Source organism: Brachycentrus maculatus, unplaced genomic scaffold (genome assembly GCF_059751285.1).
Source record: "Brachycentrus maculatus isolate JH-2025_06_01 unplaced genomic scaffold, ASM5975128v1 h1tg000633l, whole genome shotgun sequence".
Taxonomy (NCBI): Eukaryota; Metazoa; Arthropoda; class Insecta; order Trichoptera; family Brachycentridae; genus Brachycentrus; species Brachycentrus maculatus.
The window spans coordinates 629,667-654,739 of record NW_028281369.1 but is presented as its reverse complement, the minus strand read 5'-3'; the positions used below and the strand labels follow the sequence as shown (position 1 = coordinate 654,739).

General features: G+C 35.4%; 1 protein-coding gene across 6 annotated transcripts in view; it reads right to left on the bottom strand.

The window, feature by feature from the left end:
• Positions 1-25,073, bottom strand: part of LOC148300937 (ribosomal protein S6 kinase alpha-5-like) — a 67,046-nt gene that overhangs the window by 5,399 nt on the left and 36,574 nt on the right. For all 6 annotated transcript variants that reach the window (XM_088274095.1, XM_088274092.1, XM_088274097.1 and 3 more), the window contains exons 8-18: positions 13,200-13,372; positions 11,542-11,623; positions 10,305-10,467; positions 8,438-8,577; positions 6,202-6,321; positions 5,413-5,514; positions 4,976-5,134; positions 4,249-4,382; positions 2,487-2,583; positions 1,607-1,709; positions 297-406 (exon numbers count right to left, since the gene is read on the bottom strand). In XM_088274095.1, the coding sequence (XP_088130221.1) occupies positions 297-406; positions 1,607-1,709; positions 2,487-2,583; positions 4,249-4,382; positions 4,976-5,134; positions 5,413-5,514; positions 6,202-6,321; positions 8,438-8,577; positions 10,305-10,467; positions 11,542-11,623; positions 13,200-13,372 (1,383 nt within the window). The remainder of the gene's footprint in view (positions 1-296; positions 407-1,606; positions 1,710-2,486; positions 2,584-4,248; positions 4,383-4,975; positions 5,135-5,412; positions 5,515-6,201; positions 6,322-8,437; positions 8,578-10,304; positions 10,468-11,541; positions 11,624-13,199; positions 13,373-25,073) is intronic.

Here is a 25,073-nt window from a genome sequence, read left to right as displayed (position 1 = left end):
TAAAGTTATTATACAGACCTGAATGATGGAAGTTTAACTTCCGAAACAAGTATGTAGTCTTTAATAAAACTCAAGTGGTATAAAACAAGTGTTTTCTTTAATCATTGTTAAAATAATAGATGAAGGATGTGGAGATTCCTCTGCGTGGTTGAAATATCCCAACTGATTCAAACCACAACGATTGGGTGAACCCATTTAAATGCCTGTAAAGGTCTGTAACGAGTGCCTTTGGCACACACTCTTGTGATGTCACCATCCTGCGCTGCTGGAGATGCTAAGGAAAGTATGCTACTCACCCAGGGGTGACACACGAGCTCCTCCTTGGTGATTCGTCTCTTGGGATCCACGCAGAGCAGTCGGCGAACTAGCTGCTTGGCCGATATAGATATTCTCGACCAGGTGGGACCTGTGAATAATAATATTAATAATTTTGGATAATTTATACAGTGTCCGCCTCCGTAGTGTAATGGTCAGCACGCTCGGCTACCGTTCTGGAGGTCCCGGGTTCGATTCCCAGGGGGGGGGTCAAATAAATATAAGTGATTTTTTCACTCTAATATTTATTCAATATTACCATTTATATTATTATTAGGTTGGTACCTGAAGCGGAGGGCTGATCACCTTTCCTTCATATGTAAACGATCAAGATAACACTGCGTTTATATGAAGCAGTGCCCTATGCACCATTGGCGTGCGGATAAGGGTTTTATATTATATATTATACAGTGCTACAGCATGCAGCAGGACCTCTTTAATCCGAACGTCGAAAATTTACTTCTCTGTTCGGACTAGTGGAGCGTTCGGATCACAATGCAGAGAATCTGTAGGGCATTTTTATCAAATGAAACAAATACGCATTGTGAAATTTTAATTGTATTTATTAAACTTTTTTAAAGAAATCAAATATTTTAGTTGGTCTAGATTTATTTAATGACGAGTAAAAAAAAAGGTTTGTCTCGCAATTTACGTAAAAGCATCTTCTCTGGCACAGGAATATCCACTTGGTCAGCCCATTCTAGGCAAGTATTTAAGGAATGTCCGCCTCCGTGGTGTAATGGTCAGCGTGTTTAGCTACCGTGCTGGAGGTCCCGGGTTCGATTCCCAGGGGGGGGGGGTGAAAATAAATATTAGTGATTTTACACTGTAATATTTATTCAATATTACCCTGGACTGGTAATATTATCCTAAAGCGCAAGAGTGATCACCTCGCCTTCATGTAAGTAATGATCAAGATAACACTGCGACAATTTGACGCAGTGCCCTATGCACCATTGGGTGCGGATAAGGGTTACAAGTAAGTAAGTAAGTATTTAAGGAGTGAGTGGGCATTCGGATCAAAGAGGTCTTGCTGTATTTTCTTACACAGACATAAATTATGATACAAAAATGATAATGAAAGATAAAAAAAAAAATATTTTAACAGCGTCGTCAATCGGCTGAGTCTGGAAAGGGGAAAAGTGGAGCCGAGATATTATTGCGCCTTCTTCTCGGCCTTCGTGAGCTGGAGCATACCCAAGATGCTGGGCAGGTCTTAGAATAAGCTCGTTTTTTGATAAATAATAATTTAAATTAAATTAAAGTTTAATGATAAATAATATGATATTACCATCGAAGCTGATCTGCCCTTCCCTGATCCTGTCGATGAGTTCCGTGATGGGCTCGTCCGGACCGGAGGGCTCAAATGGTACAGTTCCCGACAGCATAGAGTACTGTCAAAACAAAGACACATTCATATAAACACTTTTTAAAATATAAATTACTTCGTAAATACCACTATTTCTTAACCTTTCCCTTATGTTGCTTTAAACCAAGGGTGGCCAACCCGCGGCCCGCCGGGTGTCTACTTGCGGCCCGCGGAGCATTTCTCATATTTTTTGTATACATAAAACCACCAAAAGAACATCCCACCGTGCGTAGTTCATATTGTATCCCATATATGGAAGTATTTTACTATCGTGACAATTTTAATACCCATATAATGGCGTCAAGTAGTAGAGACGTTGGACCAAAGAAGAGAAGAGTAACAGAAGAACTGAGAAGTTTTCTGATAATTTTTTGTGTTGCCTAACTCTAATTTAATAAATATGTTTCATAATCATTTTCTTGCACTTAAAAAAAAAATATAAATATACATATATATATATATATATATATATATATATATATATATATATATATATATATATATATATATATATATATAAAAGTTTGTGTATGGGTGATTCCATCCCCGGTTTTTTTACAATTGATTTGTTTCTGTCATTGCAAAGGAATGACTTTATATTATAATATTTTTATGTAATACGTAATTGTATTACGGAGGAATACAAAAATTCTGAGCCCGTATCTATTATATTTTATATTGATATTCTCGTTTTTGTAAATACATAAGTCGAGTTGTAGTAAATACATATCACTAGGAGGGGAAGGTTAAAATCTACGATGACACATGTTTTAATACATTCTGATTAATTGAATGTACTCACAAGAATAACTCCAAGGCTCCAGAGATCACAGCTTTCCCCGTAACCGTTCTTGCCGCCGCGTACCTTGTCCAATACTTCAGGGGCAGCATACGGAAGACTGAAAAAAATATATGATTCTAAGACAATAGTCATAAAGACAATTTTTTAATTTAAACATCTTAAGGCAATTTACCATCATGACGTATGGAATCGAAAGTAGAGCGGACACCATTGCCACGCGTTTAGAGTGTCAGAAATGAAGACTCTAAGAATCATATCAGGCAAGAGTCTTCGAGATAGAATAAGAAACGCCAGGATCAGGGAAATATGCGAGATGGAAGATGTCGTTAGGTGGGGAAGGCAATGAAGGAGACAGTATGCGAATGTGAGGAGAATGGAACCATCCAGACTGTACGGCCAATTTCATGGTAGCTAGTAGCTAGTCGATAGCTGGGAATTGACATCGCAGGAGGCTAATCCCTCTTAAAAACATGCCACAAGGCCTACAACAAGATGAAAAAGAAGGCAATTTAATTGGGTAGTGCTTTGCCTGCCTCCCGAGAGCCGCTATCAAGCTTGCCCCTAATATAAGGCATTGGAAGGCAAAATAACGCGCTAACGACTATGCCATGAAGGCAGATAAACTATGGACTTTTTATTATTTTACTATTCCGGCTGATGATTCAATTATTCAATAAAAAATAAAAATGTCCGCCTCCGTAGTGTAATGGTCAGCACGCTCGGCTACCGTTCTGGAGGTCCCGGGTTCGATTCCCAAGGGGGGTAAAATAAATATAAGTGATTTTTTCACTGTCATATCTATTCAATATTACCCTGGACTGGTACCTGAAGCGGAGGGCTGATCACCTTTCCTTCATGTGAAAACGATCAAGATAATACTGCGTTTATATGACGCAGTGCCCTATGCACCATTGAGGTGCGGATAAGGGTTTTATTATTATTATTAATAGTAAAAATTTAAAATACTTTGGTTTCCTCGTAACCATTGTTGTTTTGGCTGATAATTTGTACATTTAAAAAAAATCCCTAGTTTGAAGAATTTTTTTTTTTTTTAATTTTCATAGTGGCTATTATTATTTTCCTATTTTAGCTATTACTACGATTATTAACCCTTACTGGTCCAATGTGGAATCTCATTCGACATCGATTTTTTCCTTCCATGTCGGATGTTATTCCACATTTTTTTCATCATTAGTATTATTTATTTAAATTACGAGATTACATTTTTGTCACTCGTATCTATTACAACAGTATGTGGGGCAGAGGACAAAATAATATTTTCCAATTGGAATGTAACTGTCTACCTAGATTTTTTTTTTTAATTTTGGGGGACCGGAAAGGGTTACAAAATAAATCCCTCATTTTTCAGTTTTTGGTAGCTATTATTATTTTCCTATTTTGGCTAATAATTTGATCAATTAAATAAATCCTAAGAATTAAAAAAAAGGTTTATGGTTTTTATAGTGCGGCAGTCCAAACTTAAAACACAGTAAGGGACATTTTTTTGTGGTGGGTTTTTTTTCATTTTTGGACTAAGTAGAATCTACTTAGTCCAAAAATTCAAAAAAATGTCCCTTACTGTGTTTTGAGTTTGGACAGCCGAGTAGCTATAAACCAAATGCAACTTTTCACTCCCTCCTACAATCGAATAAAAAGAGCTATTTTTTTACTGTGAAGTCAGACACAAACCGTTGCCTTCACTTTTGCACCCTACTCAATAGACATTCGCAATTAGTCTAGTGTAATTGAAATTACTAGTCACCTAAAACAGGGAGTGTGCATTCTCCGATCCTCCGCGGAACTGTTGCCGAAGGAGTCCAAGGGTATAAAGCGGGCGAATCCAAAATCTACTATCTTCACGGGCGCGTCGGGATCATCGTTCACGAATATCAGATTCTGAAATTTGAGAAAATAATTATTGTATATTAATGGCAGTTCAGTCAATTCTCTGTGACCCAAAAATACCAGCCAAGCTTAGGGGAAAAGTCTACCAAACAATTTGCTCACTCCTTTCAAGAACGTCATAAATCAAAAATCGTCAATTTTCAGTTGTGCATGTTTTCGGAATGCCCAGAAAATGTACTATATCCCAGTAAAATAGGCATATTTTTAACTTAATATTTACCCGCTACAGGACATAAAGTGTTGTTTTTGCATTTTGAAGAAAAGGTATTGTTTAATTATTGTTTTTAATGTACTAAATATTTTTCAAACAGAGAAAAAAACCTTCAGGTTTCACCCAAAAAGAGTTTGCACAGTAAAAAGTTGAATAAGTAGCTTGATATTTATTTTTAATACATTTTATTATATTCTTAAACTTTACAAACAATCTCCTGAAAAATCAAGTTTTTTGATATATGATGTTGTTGAAAGGAGTGAGCGCTTTTTCGCAATATTTTGATTGTACCCTTGGGACTTTGAAGGATGAAGAGGGGAGTAGGAGCTGTTTCTTATGCATAAATGTTCACGTAATATGAGTGCCAGGTTACCTCCGGCTTGAGGTCCCGATGCACGACCCGGTTGGAGTGGAGGAACCTGACCGCGGAGAGCATCTGCTTCAGGACGCACGCCGCGCGGGACTCGCTCAGCGGTACTCGGTTCAGGAGCTCTCCGCCGTTCAGGAGTTCCATCACGATGTACGTGTGCAACTGGAGAAGAAAAAGAACACAGAATTAGCACATTCTTATCGGGAGCTGACTAAATATGTTTCACATAAAATTTAGGTAAAAATCTATTCTATTCTATTTTGTATATTAACACACTATCTGCGGGTGGATGGCTTGGCTCTGGCCAATATCTGTACCCGACGGATTCTCCAGTTTTTTGGACACGTTGGACAATGGTACATATGGTTCTGCATAGCATCGACACAGCGTTGTTTGATAAAATAAATAATATATTGTCAAAAATAATGAGTTGAACTTACGGTGTCTTCGTAGATTTCATGGAGATGCACTATGTTGGGGTGTCCTTGGCAAAATTTCAGCAGGCGGACTTCTTCCTCACACTTAACCTTCTTCGAGATTATCTAAAAAAAAAATATATATAATAAATCTTTTTTTTTATTATCCAGTAATGTCATCGACCAACTAATCATAAAAGCCATAATAGAGGGTCAACAAGGTGTGAGCAGAAGACAGATCTCCTGGCTCCGGAATTTATGAGATTGGACGGGGATCAGAACAATTTAGGCTGTGGAATAACAGGATGATACAAATATAAAAAGAAAACACTTGTATGAGACGTTAATTTGTATTTCATTTATTATTAGATTAAAACCAATATTTTTAGCTTTTCCAGTTTTTTATTTGACCAGCGACCGGGTTTCGTCGTTACCGACATCATCAGACTGATGATGTCGGTAACGACGAAACCCGGTCGCTGGTCAAATAAAAAAGTGGAAAAGCTAAAAATATTGGTTTTAATCTAATAATAAATTAAAAATGCAATTCCATCACGAAGTGTCAGTGGATAATATAAATCTATTAATTTGTATTTCCATCCGTTGATGAGAACATCTGGAATAAACTAAAAAAAGTAAAATCTATCAGTAATATTATTTTTTTAATTAATTTTTTTTTTGTTTTAATACTCCTATAATTGGAGATAATCCAGATTTACTTTAATAAGGAGTGAGCGATATACGGTTTTAATATACAGGTACAAGTTTTTTTTTTTTTTTAAATATACAGGTACAAGTGATTAATAGAAATACCTTGACGGCGTAGGCCTTCTTGGTTTCCTTGTGCACACACTTCCTGCAAACTGAGAAGGATCCATCTCCCAGAATACTCTCCCGGAGGTTCACATCGTAATTCTTGAAGAATCTCGACTCCTGTTGGCAAAATATAAAAAACATTGTATAAATAAAAGAGTGAGAAATGTATCAATCAAATAAAATCTTAATACTTTATTTGCCAATTCTTTTTTTTTAACCCTTTCAGGACGACTGATTACTGCTGCTTACCACAAATTTAAAATAAGTTGTCCAAGTGCCTACAGGTTTCTAGTTGAAACCATAGTGCAATATGTGTTGCCTATGTAACAGAAATAGTGCTTGTATAGATTTCATGTTGGTATCACTGTCTCGGAGCTTATTTCAGACTATTTATTGTGGCGATGTGCACACGTCGGGATATTTATAGGTTAACTGTGTCTTAGTTTATCAATTTTGTAAGGTTATTGAACGAAATAAACAAAATGGCAAGTGAGTTATAGTCATTATAGTATTAAAAAATAAGTAGTGTTATATATTACCTCATATTTTCAAGAATAAATGCTTTTATTTATATTTTATAAAACATGTTCTTTGTTGCTAACTACCAGGCACACAATGTGTATTTTTAATTTTGTTGAGGGATAAATATTGTATCAGTCTGTGTGATCGATCTAAGAAGTTTGGTGATCTCGGGAACTCACTGGAAGGTTTAGAGATAATAAACGAGTTCCAGTTCCTTGGATCTCAAATCAGCAATGAAGGAACTTGTGAAGGAGAGATTAGACGTCGTATCGCCATCGCCAAAAGTGCCATGTCTAAGCTAGACAAAATTTGGAAAGACCGGGGTGTGAGTAACAACACCAAGATGAAGCTTGTCAGGAGCTTGGTCCACTCCATTTTTCTCTATGCTGCTGAAACATGGACTATAAAAGCAGCAGAAAGGAGAAAAATTGATGCCTTCGAAATGTGGTGTTGGAGGCGCATGCTCCGAATTCCATGGACAGCTAGACGCACCAATGAGTCCATTCGCCAGGAACTACGCTTGGATGGCTTGTCTCTGGCCAATATCTGTACCCGACGGATTCTCCAATTCTTTGGACACGTTGCGCGTGGCAACGAGGATAGCCTGGAACGACTAGTTGTGATCGGTAGCCTGGAGGGAAAGAGAGGGAGAGGAAGATCCCCCACACGATGGACCGATCAAATTAAGGCAGCAGCAGGCACCTCAGTGGTTGGAGCGCTACGTGCAGCGCAGTCAAGGGATAACTGGAGAAGAGTCATTGCTTCTGCAAGGGTCACAACCCTCAGCAATGAGGATTAAGACGGAGAAGAAGTGTGCACAAATTTTCAGTAAATTTTCAGTTGCTGTACATACTTATTTGTAAATAATTTTTAGAAATAAAAATGTGTAAAGTAAAATGTTTTTTTATTCTGTCCTCAAAGGGTTAAGGGATAACCCGAAAAGCCTCTACTTTTAGAGACTTGTCTACAGGTAGAGCGCATAGTAAGGATAGGGAAGGTAAATGTGAAAAATGCATTATAAACACCCAGACCAATTGAAAATACATATTTTTGAATTTATTTTGAAATAGATGGGAATCGAACCCACAACGCCAGTTTCGCAGTCGAGCGTCTACCCAACTACGCCAAGGCGCCTGTCACAACACAACGAAACAACTGTAAAAAAACCACATGTCAAATTTTAAAAACTAACCGTAGAACTTTCCAAATAAACAGCATTTTACATTTTAAAAGCCCGAAACCGACTGATGAGATTAAGTTATCCGATTCGACATGATATGCATTTAAAAATAACTAAGAATATTATATTATAACAATGTGAGCACTTGAAACAATGGGGGATTTATACTTCACGGTGTCAAATGACATTCCAGCAAAATATGTTGCTATGCGCAAAATACAACCATTAAAATCTATATTATTTTTTGACATCTCATCAAAGATGAACAATGTTTAGTGATTTAAGAACAATGTTACAAAATTGGTTCATATATATATAGAACTTCCAAGAATTTGAGTAGTGTGGTTGTCAATAATGGGTAGAATAGGTGAATCCGTCAGCTACGTAAATGCCCAGACATGCATATTCTTTATCATCTTTGATGAGATGTCAATAAATAATATAAACAAAATCTGCCGCATTGTGCTGAATGCCGCAAATGTCGCAACCGATATGGAAGGCGGTGATTGGGTCGACAGAGGAAGTTGTTACCTTGAGCTTGCACCGGATCAGGTTGGTGTTGGACGGCTTCTTGTCCGGCGTCTCCACAATCTCCTTGTCGTCCATGCTGAAGATCTCGTCCGATATCAGGTTCTCCGAGAACAGGATGCTAGGAGCAATGTAGGAGTACCCTGGAGGAGATCGTCGTCAATCAGTAACAAACCTTATCAAAACTATAATTAAAACGTAACTTTGTTTTAAAATCACTATAAATATTTTATTAAAACTTAATTATAATGTCTACCGGTTTCCAAGCTAACCGCTTCTTTATCAAGACTGATTAATACTAAAACTCTATCTACTAAACAATATTCAAAATATTTCGACGGTTAGGGAAAGAAGCTTAGGTAGATCTCAAGTGGCTTTATTTTTTTGTTGATTGGCAGTCACAGTCAAAAGGGATCAGGGATGACGAGTGATGGGAAACATATTTAAAACCCGCCTTTTATACTGATAATAGTTTAAATAAATCATTAAAAAATAATATAAATAAAATCGATAAATATGATAAATCAGGAATTCATTCCTTACAGTGCTCATCGTGTCCCAGCCTATATACATATATAGGAAAAACATCTAGGAATTTTAACATCCGATGTAAAGAACATACACAATGCCTAGCCGAAGCAGTTAGCTTCGAAACCGGTAGACATTATAATTAAGTTATAATAAAATATTTATAGTGATTTTAAAACAAAGTTACATTTTAATTATAAAATGGAAAATCATAAAGTTAGTGCTTCAAATATAAATTATATATCTTATCAAAACTGTTTATCATTCCGTAAAGACTATGGGCGCTTGTACACCACCCGGAATTACGCGGAATTTTACTGTCCGGCACGTCAGTTAGCGTTTTAAAACGACGATTGGCTTGGATTGGCTTTTGCTTTTGTCCATCTTTCTTCGGATCGGAGCTCTTGATTGGTGCGTGAACACGTTGCGCGTAAATTCGATCACGCTAAACTGTCGTAGTCGTTTTCATTTTTCAAAACCGGACTGCCGGACGGTGAAATCCCATGTAGTGGACAAACGCCCTATATGATAGACACCGTTAATTTAATTTTTTTTCAATTTGAGACTTTGCTGAAATTATTTGTTAAAAAAAAAATGTAAGTAGCTTCTTCATTTAACTTATAACTCAAATAGTATATCTTCAAACGCTCATCCGCACCCAATGGTGCATAGGGCACTGCATCATATAAACACAGTACTTGATTGTTAACACATGAAGGAAAGGTAATCAGCCCTCCGCTTCAGGTACCAGTCGGGGGTAATATTGAATAAATTTGAAGAGTGAAAAAAATCACTTATATTTATTTGACCCCCCCTGGGAATCGAACCCGGGACCTCCAGAATGGTAGCCGAGCGTGCTGACCATTACACTACAGAGGCAAACATTTTGAATGAAATAAAACTCAATAAGTGGTATTATATTACACATTTTCAAATGTTAATCATTGTTCTGTGGATATTTGGCTCTTCTTCTTCATTTTGTGCCACTTGTAACGAAGATTGGCGATCATCATGGCTATCTTCAATTTTGATGCTGCAGCTCGGAACGGAGATTTGGTGCTTCTGCCAAACCATTGTGGTAGGTTTTTCAGCCATGATGTCTTTCGGCATCCTTGAGTTCATCGCCCTTCAATCTTTCCTTGTATGATTAGGTGGAGAAGAGGATATTTTTTCATTTCTCATGACGTGTCCAAGGTACATCAGCGCACTCTGCTTGATGGTTGGTAGGAGTTCCTTAATGGTATTCATCCGTCGGAGGACCTCTAGGTTTAGTTCTGTTGATAATCAAATTTGCCTACCACCGGTCTATCCTTCCTTACAAGAGGCGTATCTCAGAGCTTACCCTTGAACAGTCTCTCGTGGTGCAGGGGCGCTTCGGCCGGGGAATCCTCGGGGGGGAGGCAGGTGAACTCCTCGCTGAAGTTGCTGGTGTCCAGCTCGCTGGATATCCGCGGCTTGAACGGCGCGGGGATCTCCTTCCGAGCCAGCGCGTCCCAATCAAGGTCCTGCAGATGAGAAAATACATTCAATTACACGCTAATCAAACACTCTATCCATTTCTTACCCCGAATCATTATCTGTATAAAAGTGAAGTTCTAGTGATTCAAGAACAATGTTTCAAAATTAGTTCATATATCGCTCACTCCTTACAAGAACGTCATAAATCAAAAATCGTTAATTTTCAGTTGTGCGTGTTTTCGGAATGCCCAGAAAATGTACTACATCCCAGTAAAAGAGGCATATTTTTAACTTAATATTTACAAAAACAACACTTTTTGCCGCTACAGGGCAAAAAGTGTTGTTTTGGCAAGAGTTTCTACTTAATGAAAAGATTACTTTCATCACACTAATAGATGTCTCTAGTGAAGTTCTAGTGATTCAAGAACAATGTTTCAAAATTGGTTCATATATATATAGAACTTCCAAGAATTTGAGTAGTGTGGTCGTCAATAATGGGTAGAATTGGTGGATGTTACACGTGTGTAAAGTTATCACTTAAACCAGCCTATGACGGTCGTCAGCCCCATAAATGCCCAGACTTCTTCTTCAACTTTAATAAGATGTCAAAAAATAATATGAATAAAACAAGTAACAGTAACATTTTTAATTAATTAATACCACTGTGACACGTGTTTCGATGCATTCCGCATCGTGTTTCAGTGCATTCCGCATACGGTGTTTGAAAATGATGCGGAATGCATCGAAACACGTGCCACAGTAGATTTTAAGAAATAGTGGTATTTACTAAGTAAAACATTAATTAAAAATAAAATTGACAACCTCACTACTAAGCCGAAGAGATTTTATGACTAATGATTGTATATTTTATTTATTGTTTCGGCATTAACTTTGTGGTAAGACATGTTACAATAATTAAAGAAAACACTTCGTTTTTTACCACTTGAGTTTTTTTATAGACTACATGTTTCAGAAGCTAAACTTCCATCATTCAGGTCTGTATAATAACTATACAGACCTGAATGATGGAAGTTTAGCTTCTGAAACATGTAGTCTATAATAAAACTCAAGTGGTAAAAAACGAAGTGTTTTCTTTAATTAATGATTGTATAGATATTTACCTCAAAGAACGGATGTCTCTTCAATTCCTCTGCATCATCAGCACCTCCGCCCAGCCGTTTTCTGGGATCCTTAACCAGAAGCCTTGAAAATAGAAACACATTTTATGTAAAAACTTGTTTTCGCCCTTAAGCCGCTTGTGCACTACACGGAATTTGACCGTCCGGCAGTCCGGTTTTGAAAAATGAAAGCGACTACGACAGTTTAGCGTGATCAAATTTACGCGCAACGTGTTCACGCACCGATCAAGAGCACCGATCCGAAGAAAGATGAACAAAAGCACAAGCCAATCATCCGTTTTATATGCTAACTGACGTGCCGGACGGTAAAATTAAGTGTAGTGCACAAACGCCCTTACAATGTCTGATTTATCTAATAGTGATGTTGAAGCGAAATGACTTCAGCAATTGTATCATGCATGCGGTCGTGTACTGAATTGTATATTTGAGATTACATCCTTAATAATGAGTTAATAGAAATACAGAAGGACCTCTTTTATCCGAATCCCCGCTAATCTGAACACCTCTGTAATCCGAACGCCCAATCATGCCTAGAATGGGCTGACCAAGTGGATATTCCAAATGGATATTGCCAGGGTAGATGCATTTACGTAAATTGCTAGACTAAGCTAGACGCACCAATGAGTCCATTCGCCAGGAACTACGCTTGGATGGCTTGACTCTGGCCAATATCTGTACCCGACGGATTCTCCAGTTCTTTGGACACGTTGCGCGTGGCAACGAGGATAGCCTGGAACGACTAGTTGTGATCGGTAGCCTGGAGGGAAAGAGAGGGAGAGGAAGATCCCCCACACGATGGACCGATCAAATTAAGGCAGCAGCAGGCACCTCAGTGGTTGGAGCGCTACGTGCAGCGCAGTCAAGGGATAACTGGAGAAGAGTCATTGCTTCTGCAAGGGTCACAACCCTCAGCAATGAGGAATAAGACGGAGAAGAAGAAGCTAGACTAAGCTTTTTTCTTGTTTACAACATTTCGAGTGTGTCCAAATACTTGTTCACAAAACCTTGATTTATCTCCAATTACGGGAGTTATTTTCATATTACTTTTTGATATCTCATCAAAGATGAATAAGAATATGGAAGTCTGGGCATTAAGCCCCGTAAATGCCCAGACTTCCATATTCTTCATTTTTGATGAGATGTCAAAAAATAATACTTTTTTCTTGTCATTAAATAAATCTCAATCAACTAATTTATCTATTTTGTTTTCTTTAAAAAAGTTGATCAATATTTGTCCACATTTGTCTATATCAATCTATATTTTATTTCTTTAAAAAAGTTGAATAAAAAAAATGATAATATTTTTTAAATGGAGAAAAAATCTTCAGGTTTTACCTAAAAAGATCTGTTGCACAGTAAAAAGTTCAATAAGTGGCTTGATATTGATTTTTAATACATTCCATAATATTCTTAAACATTAAAAACTATCTCCTGAAAAATCAAGATTTTTGATATATGACGTTGTTGAAAGGAGTGAGCGATATATGTTTTTGCATTGTATTAATTTTAATTCTTTGGTGTACCTCTAAAATTTCTTGATTTGGCAGGTGTACCTTCAACAGAAAACATTTGCAGAACACTGCCCTAGACGATGGAGTGGCTCACGAGTCTACATCGCACCAGTATGTCCCGACGCTCACCTGTTGATGAAATCGGCCACCCTGGGCTCCAGGCTCTCGGAGCTGGGCAGCACTCCGCGCAGGATCCGCCGGCTGATGTCCTGCTGCGTGTTGTGCACTCCGTCCACCGTGAAGGGCGACCCCCCAGTGAGGAGTTCGTAGGTGAGCACGCCCACCGACCACCAGTCCACAGCCTGGAACAAGAGAGAGACAGCTACGTCAGCACGAGACAGAGATGGGGGATCAAGAAGGATTAAAAAAAAGCAAAAAAAAATACGATACAGTACACCCTTGTTCGGGGTCAGATTGACTGAGAAGCGGACTTATAAAAATAAAAATATATTACAACAGTACTTGTTATGTGTATATTGTAGACGTACAGGAGAAAGTGGCCAACTAACAAAACGTAAAATGTTCATGAGGGCCATTTAAGTCACTTTTGCTTGGCAAGAAAATAAACATCAATGCAGTTAGTCATTTTCAACAAGTCAATATGTTATACTTCCAAGTTTAAAATCCTTTGGGATTATTTTCGGGGCAATATTAAGCTAGTGAGATATCAAATAGTCAATGATCACGTTTTTGTAAAAAATGCACTTGGTCACTTTCTCCTGTATGACTACGAATTTGTTATTATTTTGTCCGCCTCCGTAGTGTAATGGTCACGATGCTCGGCTACCCTTCTGGAGGTCCCGGGTTCGATTCCCAGGAGAGGGGCCAAATAAATACAAGTGATTTTTTCACTTTAATATTTATTAAATATTACCCTGGACTGGTACCTGAAGCGGAGGGCTAATCACCTTTCCCTCATGTGTAAATGATCAAGATAACACTGCGTTTATATGATGCAGTGCTCTATTCACCATTGGGGTGCGGATAAGGGTTTTTTTTTTAAAACTTGTTATGTGGAAACACGTATTGAGGGACGAACATGTTCGTTGTTCGCAGTAATGGAATAACAGTATTTCAGAATATTTGTTGAATACCTGGATAACCTTTTTTTATTTCTTAGTCATAATATTTGATGTCCTGATCACCTATCCTTCATGTGTTAACGATCTAGATTACAATGTGTTTATATGATGCGGTGCCCTATGCATCATTGGGATGCAGATAAGGGTTTGTGATAAAAATTATATATATAAATATATATATATATATATATATATATATATATATATGTATATATATATATATATATATATATATATATATATATATATATATATATTTATATATATATAAATATATATATATATATATATACACATACACATATATACATATATATATAACCATATATATATATATATATATATATATATATATATATATATATATATATATATGGTTATATATATATATGGTTATATATATATATATATATATATATATATATATATATATATATATATATATATATATATATATATATATATATATATATACATACATACATACATACATACATAAATAAATATATGTATATATATATATATATATATATATATATATATATATATATATATATATATATATATATATATATATATATATATATATATATATATATATATATATATATATATATATATATATATATATATATATATATATATATATATATATATATATATATATATATATATATATATATATATATATATATATATATATTTATAAAAAAAATGTTTTTATTATTGATAAAAATATTTCAATTTCTAATAATGAGCCTTAGAAATGGGTATCAAATTGTGGTAGAGTGGGTTCAAACCGAGAAATTCTGACTCAAGGGTCCACGACACTAACCACAGGACCATAACCCGAAAATATACACATATATATACACATATATATACACACACACATATATATATATATATATATATATATATATATATATATATATATATATATATATATATATATATATATATATATATATATATATATATATATATATATATATATATATATATATATATATATATATATATATATATATATATATATATATATATATATATATATATATATATATATATATATATATATATATATATATATATATATATATATATATATATATATATATATATATATATATATATATATATATATATATATATATATATATATATATATGTTTTTACGATTTTTTTCTTAGCGTTCAAACGCAGTCGGCTATACCATTTCTTCTAACATTTAATTCCGATCCAAAGCCAGTCAGTTATTTAACCTACTTAGTGTCCCGATTAAGCGGTTACGAGCCGCGATGTCCCCTCTCGCTCGCACCCGCCGCCCCTGCCGCAGTGAAAGTGTTACGGACGCGTTACGGTATATTATAGCGGAGAAAGGTATGTGCGAGCGTATGCAATATAGAGAAATTGAACGTCCCCGGCGGGATGTACGCTAATATGATGAAACGCATTAAACAGAGTGCGAAAATAAGCCGTTTAAAACGATATCGGTATAGTGGAAACCTTCTTATCCGTCACATTTAACAAAATACACGCGGAGCCGATAAACACTACTGAGCGAGTGTTTTTGCCTAGAATTTTCACTCATGAATTACATGAAATTATAGTAGCTTTAAACATAAAGAGTAAATCCACTCACGAGTAGGCATAGGCTATGAAACTTATAAAGTTGTAGCCTGAGTAGGGACATGATAAACGGTGTTGCATAAGCCGTAGCTAGATTTCAGAGTCACTTGGACGTTAGGTAATTAAAAAAAAAAAAAAAAAAAACAGTACTAAATTTGGAGTAAGGTCCTTAAAATATATTGCCAGTACCTACCCAAATTAACCCGCTGCCTGACATATATAAAATAAAACCCATTCGGGGACCCAAAATAAATGATCTGAAAAAATACTTTATGGAAAGATACATATGTAGTGATTAGTCATATTTTCTTATTTTATGTTTACCTTATGTTTTTTATATTTTCTCAATTTTTTATATTTTATCATTTTTTAATATTTTCACATTTCGCTCACTCCTTTCAAGAACGTCATAAATAAAAAATTGTCAACTTTCAGTTGTGCATGTTTTCGGAATGCTCAGAAAATGTACTATATCCCAGCAAAAGAGGCATATTTTTGACTTAATATTTACCCGCTACATGGCAGAAAGTGTTGTTTTCGCATTTTTAATAAAATGTATTGTTTAGTTATTTTTTTTTAAATATACTAAATATTTTTCAAATGGAGAAAAAACCTTCAGATTTTATCTAAAAAGATCTGTTGCACAGAAAAAAGTTCATAAAGTGGCTTGATATCTATTTTTAATACATTGTATTATATTTTTAAACTTTAAAAACGTTCTCCTGAAAAATCAAGTATTTTGATTTATGACGTTCTTGAAAGGAGTGCGCGATTTGTTTATTTTAAATATGCTTCTTACGTTATGTTTTTCTCATTTATTTCTTTTAAATATGCTTCTTGTGCCTATTTATTATACCTGTTTATTGTTTTTATATTTTGCCATGTATTAGTATTTTGGTTATTTAAAAAAAATCTTTTTTGTTACTTTATTATTTGTGTTCCAGTCTTGTTAACCTTAATCCCATGTCCCAAAATGAGAAATAGAAATTACTCATCGGGAATATTATATGTATATATGACTTATGTATGTATGTAATATGTTTTGAAAAAAATAAATAAAAAAATTAAAAATAATAATATATTTGGATAATCTACATAGCGCCATTTTCGCAAAATACTACCTCAATGCCGCTTCATGTGGAATGAATTGGGAAAAATAAGATGGTGGAAATGATTTAGTAAACAAATGTGTTTTACAAGTATGGAAAACCCAGGGATGGCACATAAGTGTAAATATGTATTATATATGGTGAAATATAACGATATGTCAAAACACGAATAGCTCAATATCGCGAATGCTTAAAACCCTGATGGTTCAGTATCGCAAATGCTCAAAATCCTGATAGCTCAATATCGCTAAAGCTCAAAATCCCGATCGCTCCTAATCAAGAAAGGTTAAATTCACGATAGCTTAATATCGCGAATGCTCAAAATCCCAATAGCTCAATATCGCGAATTCTCAAAATCCCTATGGCTCAATATCGCGTATGCTCACACTTTTGATAGCTCAATATGGCTAAAGCTAATCCAGATAGCTAAGCATCGCGAACGCTCAAAATCCCGATGATCAATATCGCGATAGCTCAAAACCCCGATCGCTCAAACATCAAGAAAGCTAAAAATTCCAATATCTTAATATCGCGAAGGCTTAAAATCCCAATAGCTTGATATCGCGACTGCTCATAATTCCGATAGCTCAATATCGCCAACGCTCAAAATCCCGAAGCTCTAATTAAGTATGGTAAAAAATATAAATTAGACTCGACGAGAAAATTCGAGAAAAAGTTTATCCAATAAATAATGAGACCTTTTTTAGACTAGCTTTTTGGAGAGAATTTCAATTAATCGCAAGGAAATCAATCGCCTTGATTTGAGATTATAAAGACATATTTTTTTAAAAGTTTTCAATTAAAAGTTGGAAAAAAGCGTCTACGCACCTTTCTGATCAATCCCGAAAAGGCCGGCTGTAATTTCAATGAAAATTTAAATAATGTATTAAACAGACATTTATTTTTTATATTTTTTTTATATAGCAGTATGAAAAAATATAAAACCAATCACGGACGGTTCAGGGATAATAACATTTTCATACAGTATAGACAGTCTTCAGCTTTCCGAGAGTAAAAAAATGATGTCCGACTTTCTCTAGAGAATGGGTTCTTTATACATTTATATATTTTTTTATTAAATCGATTTATAATGATTAAGGAAACACTCGTTTTTATACCACTTGAGTTTTATTAAAGACTACTAGTTTCGGAAGCTAAATTACCTAAACTCTCATAAATTAAAAGTATTACACCTTGTTCCACATGTTTATTATTTACACAAATATTTCAATTTCATACTATTTGTGTGAGCCTAAGCGGCTCATTATTAGAAATAGGTATCAAATTGTGGTAGAGCGGGTTCGAACCCAGAAACTCTGACTTAAAAGTCAGAAAAGAAATCTAAAAGAACGCACTTCGACTACTTTTTATTTATTTATTAATAATTAAAGAGAAATATTAGTGTTTTTATTATTTACACAAATATTTCAATTTCGTACTATTTCTGTGAGCCTAAGCGGCTCATTATTAGAAATAGGTATCAAATTGTGGTAGAGTGGGTTCAAACCGAGAAACTCTGACTTAAGAGTCCGCGACACGACCACAACCCACAACCTTAGCGACACGACACAACCTTAAATAAAAATAAAGCATAAATTTAAACCAACTAATATCGTATTGTCCGCCTCCGTAGTGTGATGGTCAGCACGCTCGGCTACCGTTCTGGAGGTCTCGGGTTCGATTCCCAGGGGGGGGGGTTAAATAAATAAACGTGATTTTTTCACTCTAATATTTATTCAATATTAACCCTGGTATGGTACCTGAAGCGGAGGGCTGATCACCTTTCCTTCGTGCGTTAACGATCGAGATAACACTTTGTTAATATAATGCAGTGCCCTATGCACCATTGGGGTGCGGATAAGGGTTTTAATTTATTGAAATATCGTAATACACACAAAATTAATATCAAATATCGATTACAATTCACCGTCTGCATTATTCGATCCGAGTCATATAATAAAATGAGTTTCGTTTGGTTCTGACCTAAAAATCGGGGTCGGGCCGGACTGCGAGACCCCCCGGCCGCCCCGGCTCCGCGCTCCCCATACAGGCCGGGCGGTCGCCGGCGGGCGGGGACGCGGAGTGGGCCGCACAGGTCGGCCGTGTAGTTCGGCCCAAGGTAAAGAGTCGCGGAGAATCGCGCGACACACTGACCTACATATGGTACTCTGTACTGCTAACGATGTATAGAGAACTTGGTTGTGTTGTTACGTGTTTTTTGTATTTTTTTCCGCACTAGATGGTGCATAGGGCACTGCAACGCGTAGAAACAGTTTTTTTTTTTTAATTAAAGTTTTACTTGGTAAATACCACTATTTCTGAAAATCTACTGTGACACGTCGGCTGTCCAAACTCAAAACACAGTAAGGGACATTTTTTTATAGTAGGTTTTTTTTTGCATTTTTGGACTAAGTAGATTCTACTTAGTCCAAAAATACAAAAAAAACGTACTACAAAAAATGTCCCTTACTGTGCTTTAAGTTTGGACAGCCGACGTGTTTCGATGCTTTCCGCATCATTTTTTAACACCGCAAGGTAATTACAAAGTAAAACTTAAATTAAAAAGTTTTTTTTTTTGGAATCTGAGCCCGCCATCCACCCGCAGCAGTTATAGAGTCCTGAGGGACTCTCTGTCAGCTGCACATGGAGGAAAATCTTCGAAATATTTCTGAAGAAATAAATATTGCTATATTCAATTAATGAGGGGGGAGGAGGATGTACGGACAGAGGCCGACACTAAAAAGATTAAAAAGATTGAAAAGATTATTTTATTTTAACTTATTTCATTTTATTTGTGTAAAATGTACTATATCCCAGCAAAAGCGGCATATTTTAACTTAATATTTACCCGCTACAGGGCAGAGAGTGTTGTTTTTGCATTTTGAAGAAAATATATTATTTAATTATTTTTTTAAATATACTAAATTTTTCTCAAATGGAGAAAAAACCTTCAGGTTTTACCTAAAAAGATCTGTTGCACAGTAAACAGTTCAATAAGTGGCCTGATAGTTATTTTTAATACATTGTATTATATTTTTAAACTTTAAAAACGTTCTCCTGAAAAATCAAGTTTTTTGATTTATGACGTTCTTGGAAGGAGTGAGCGATATGTCATTTTAAAAATCGACGCATAACTTATTATTGGGTAGAGGGCATGCCCGTTTTGAGCATGCTCATTTGGTAGTATGAGAACATGTACCATTCCATACCTTGAAGTATAAGTGCGCACATTGCGGGCGACGAAGTTCCGGTATCGGGCACGGTAATGGCGAATCGCCCGCAAGTACTTGCCTACCTACCTGCTCGCCTGCTCACCAGCTCGCGAGGAACGAGGCGGCCCTTTTAACGGGAACTTAGCGGAATTCCAATGTAACGGGTGTATTTTTAACGCGACTCTTAACGTTGCTTTGACTATCCAGTAATTTGGGGCAAAAGCAAACGCGGCTATATCAAAAAATTACTATATTTACAACATTTTGAGTGTGTCCAAATACTTGCTCACAAATATAGATTATCTCCAATTATATGAGTTTTTTTCGCATTAGTTTTTGACATCGTTACACGTGTGTAACGTTCACCATTCTGGCCATTAAAGAACATTCAAATTGTGTCAATTTTTTAAAGATGTATTTTTATTTCAAAACAAACAAATAGCAAAGAAATGGAAATTGAAATTAAACAATTCAAAACCTTTATCTGCACCCCAATGGTGCATAGGGCACTGCATCATATAAACGCTGTGTTATCTTGATCATTAATATATGAAGGAAAGGTGATCAGCCCTCCACTTCAGGTACGAGTCCAGGGTAATATTGAATAAATATTAGAGTGAAAAAATCACTTAAATATTTGTTTGACCCCCTGGGAATCGAAACCGGGACCTCCAGAACGGTAGCCGAACGTGCTGACCATTACTCTACTTTAAAACGGAGGTGGACAAATAAAACACAGTAAATAAATGTCAACAGTTCTTAATTATTTTTAGATAATTGAACAACTAGCCCCGTTTTCGAAATGACGTTTCGTGTAATTTTCCGAACACGCACATTAAAAGCGAGTTCAAATTAGGAATGGAACAGTATTTGAATTGAATGCGACCTGTCAAAATGTAATAATGTCATCGCCTACTTTTTCCCTCCGAACAATGGTTCCGAATTAAAAGTAAAAATGGAATTGTTGCCCAACTATTTACTTCAACTTCAACTAACAATGACGATTTCAAAACAACGTTTATATACAAATATTTATACACGTATATAAATGATTCTCAACGTATAAAAGGAATTGGAAGCAAAAATAATAATCTCCCAAATAAACAAGAATACAATAAGTGTTTGTTTGATAAAATAAAAATTGAAAAAATGGGTATTTACAAAAAAAATGCTTAGCTTTAATTAAACGGAATAATTGGCGTGTATGTATGAAAAGATGTACGAATGTGAAAGAGGAGAAGATTGTGTGAAAAGACATTGATGAAATATTGGTGTTGCATTCTATTCTCTCTGCCTAACCCTGCAGGGAAGCGGTTAGTTATTAGTTACTTACATTACTATAATATCTTTTGGTTACGGACGATACGTTTAAAAAATATTCATATACTTATTTTAAAAACATTTTAAAAAATTGTTACATTCGCCTAATAAATTTCTTTTAAAGTTCTTTCTTCAATCATTCGATTCACATGCCCAAACCATCTCGACACCCTTTTTTAAAATTGTATTCTTTCCTTATACCACCATTCGAACATCTGTCATACATAGCTTTGCCGCACATTCCTCTGAAAGATCATTTAACATATATAATTTGAACTAATCTTGATTGATATAAGATATTGAATCCATTGTGTCTATTGTATTGTTGTATCTTTTGTATTGTTTTTAGCAATGAATATACATATAATATCATTTTGAACAATATCTCATTGGATATTGACCTGCTCCATGTGTCTGAAGGAATTTTCCGAAGCGGGATTCTTCTACACCTTTAGCAATAGTATTCTGGCATATTTTCGATTTTAATGTATTTTAATGTATACGCTTTAAATTTTAAGTTTGTAATGTGTATGTTAATTGTAAATAAATAAATTAAAAATTGAAATTGAATTTGAATTGAAATTTAAGATTAATTAAACTAAATGTGCTATATTAAGAATTACATAGGCAGCTAATATATTTTTTTATTCCACAAAAAATGTGAAAAATAACTCCCAAGTTGAGATAGTCCAGATTTGTGAACAAGCATTTGGACACACTCAAAACGCTGTAAATATGCAATTGAATTTGACGTAACGTAACAATAGAAAGTAGCGCTTTTGTTACAAAGCGAAAAAATAAATAAAATAAAATAAAATAATGCGTCCAAGTATCAACAGGTGAGCGCAAAAGAGACAAAAAACACAAAACCAAACGAAGACAGTCCTAACATTGAAAATCATCTTTGCTCCTCGCTCCAAGCACACTTTAACAGGTTAAAAAGAGACAGACACAAGAGCCGCGCGAATCAGTGCGGAAATTTCAGTGAAAAGCTGGAAAACACGTGCGGAAAATGTTGAGAGACAACGAACGATCGCGCGTCTCGCTCTCGCGCACGGCGTAAGCGGCGCGCGCGAGAGAGACGAGCGAAGTGAAATCCTAACGGTGGGCCGCGACGCAATACGAAATTTCGTTTTCCTCGCTCTTACGTAACGCGGACGCAACGAGAGTGAAAGAGACGGGGCTACGTCATCGGCACGGCTTGTTGGCTTATTTATTTATAGGTCACGGCCTAGCTGTATCGTAGTCGCCAATGTTTCATATAATTTTGTTCTATATTTCGCTAACATACGAATATATCGTATAAAATGTATGGAAAATTTAAACAAGCGATTTGTTTTCATCACGTTTCGAATACACTGTGTCCTATTTTGGGCAAAATCGAGCAGTGATGACATTCGTTTGAAAATGCCATAACTAGGCTGAAACAATTCGCTCACTCCTTTCAAGAACGTCATAAATCAAAAATCGTCAATTTTCAGTTGTGCATGTTTTCGGAATGCCCAGAAAATGTACTATAACCCAGCAAAAGAGGCATATTTTTAACTCAATATTTACCCGCTACAGGGCAGAAAATGTTGCTTTTGCATTTCGAAGAAAAGGTTTTGTTAAATATACTAAATATTTTTCAAATGGAGAAAAAACCTTTAGGTTTTACCTAAAAAGATAAGTTGCACAGTAAAAAGTTCAATAAGTGGCTTGATATTTATTTTTAATACATTGTGTTACATTTTTAAACTTTAAAAACGTTCTCCTGAAAAATCAAGTTTTTTTTATTTATGACGTTCTTGAAAGGAGTAAGCGAATTGTCACAATATTAATTCTTTGTTTTTTTGTGTTTTTGTTAGTAAAATACAACTTAGTAGACTCAAAAAATCTCTGTTTGATTTGAAAATTAATACATAAATTAAAATGGAGTTCTACAAATGTCCGCCTCCATAGTGTAATGGTCAGCACGCTCGGCTACCGTTCTGGAGGTCCTGGGTTCGATTCCCAAGGGGGGGTAAAATAAATACAAGTGATTTTTTCAAAAAAATGGGGGGTCAAATAAATATTAGTGATTTTTTCACTATAATATTTATTCAATATTACCCTGGACTGGGTACCTGAAGCGGAGGGCTGATCACCTTTCCTTCATGTGTAAACGATTAAGATAACACTGCGTTTATATGACGCAGTGCCCTATGCACCATTGGGGTGCGGATAAGTGTTTTATTATATACAAATTAAACGCCAAATCAATAAATAAATAATGATGTATTCATTTCATTTTATATTTTTGTACAAAAATGTAAGTAATATTAGTATACTAATGTGCAAAGGCAAATAGCCGCAAGTTAAAAACAGTAGTTTTGAGATAGACAGTCTAAAGTTAGCTTGAAATTATGCTTTTTGCCAACACGTGTATTGAATTGATACAATTTTGCGGCTATTTGGATAACGAATATCTCAGTAAAGGAAAGAGATAGAGTAAAATCTGTGATTGTATACGATAGAGGCCAGTTACAAGAATGCTTTGAGCCGTGTTACGCCAAACGGCCGCAACTTGAGTTACGGCTAGTAGCAAGTTACGTTTACACATTAGTACTATACGAATATATCGTATAAAATGTATGGAAAATTTATACAAGCGATTTGTTTTCATCACGTTTCGAATACACCGTGTCACATTTGGCATCAATAATGCAATGATTTATTTATTTATATCTTAATATCTTCTTTTACTTATTGGTGCAAAGGGCACTGCATCGTATTGACGCAGTGTTATTTTGATCGTCACTTAGATGAAGGCAAGGTGATCACATGCGATTAAGAGACCAGTCCAGGGCAATATTAAATAAACATCTTCTCCAAATCCTTATCCGCACCGGAATGGTGCATAGAGCACTGCATCATAAAAACGCAGTGTTACCTTGTTATCATAATAACACATGAAGGAAAGGTGATCAGCCATCCGCTTCAGGCACCAGTCCAGTGCAACATATTAGAGTGAAAAAAATCACTTATATTTATTTGACTCCCCCTGGGAATCGAGCCCGGAACATACACACAAACACACACATATATATATATATATATATGTGTGTGTTTGTGTGTGTGTGTGTGTGTGTGTGTGTGTGTGTTTGGTGTTGTTTTAGCGCACTAATCGGAGATAAACACGAGGCGACATACTCGTACGATGTGGCCTAGTTTCGGACGGAGACATTACTTTTACGAGATTTAAAAAGAAAGTTTAACCGTGAACGAGCGATTACGTGGTCATATTTCACTATTGCGTAGATAGAATAAAACAAATATGTTGTATATTACAGGTTTATCAAAATGGAGACAAATAATAACCAATGAAATCTGTGCCAATTCCCAAACATCTTAGTACACATACAATCCTTAAAAAATAAAGAAGATGAACACAATATGGCCAAATTATATGTAATGAGAGCTGTATTGATTCTGGGCAATTCTAATCTCTCTTGGTACACATACAATTTAACATAAAAATATGGGAGAAACATAAGAAACATGGGAGATGGTCACAAATAATAAGAACTGAAAGGTGTGTCAATGCACACAACCCTACCAAGGACGAAAGAAGACGATCACAGATAACAAGTACTGCCAATTCCGAGACTGTAATATCTCTTGGTACAC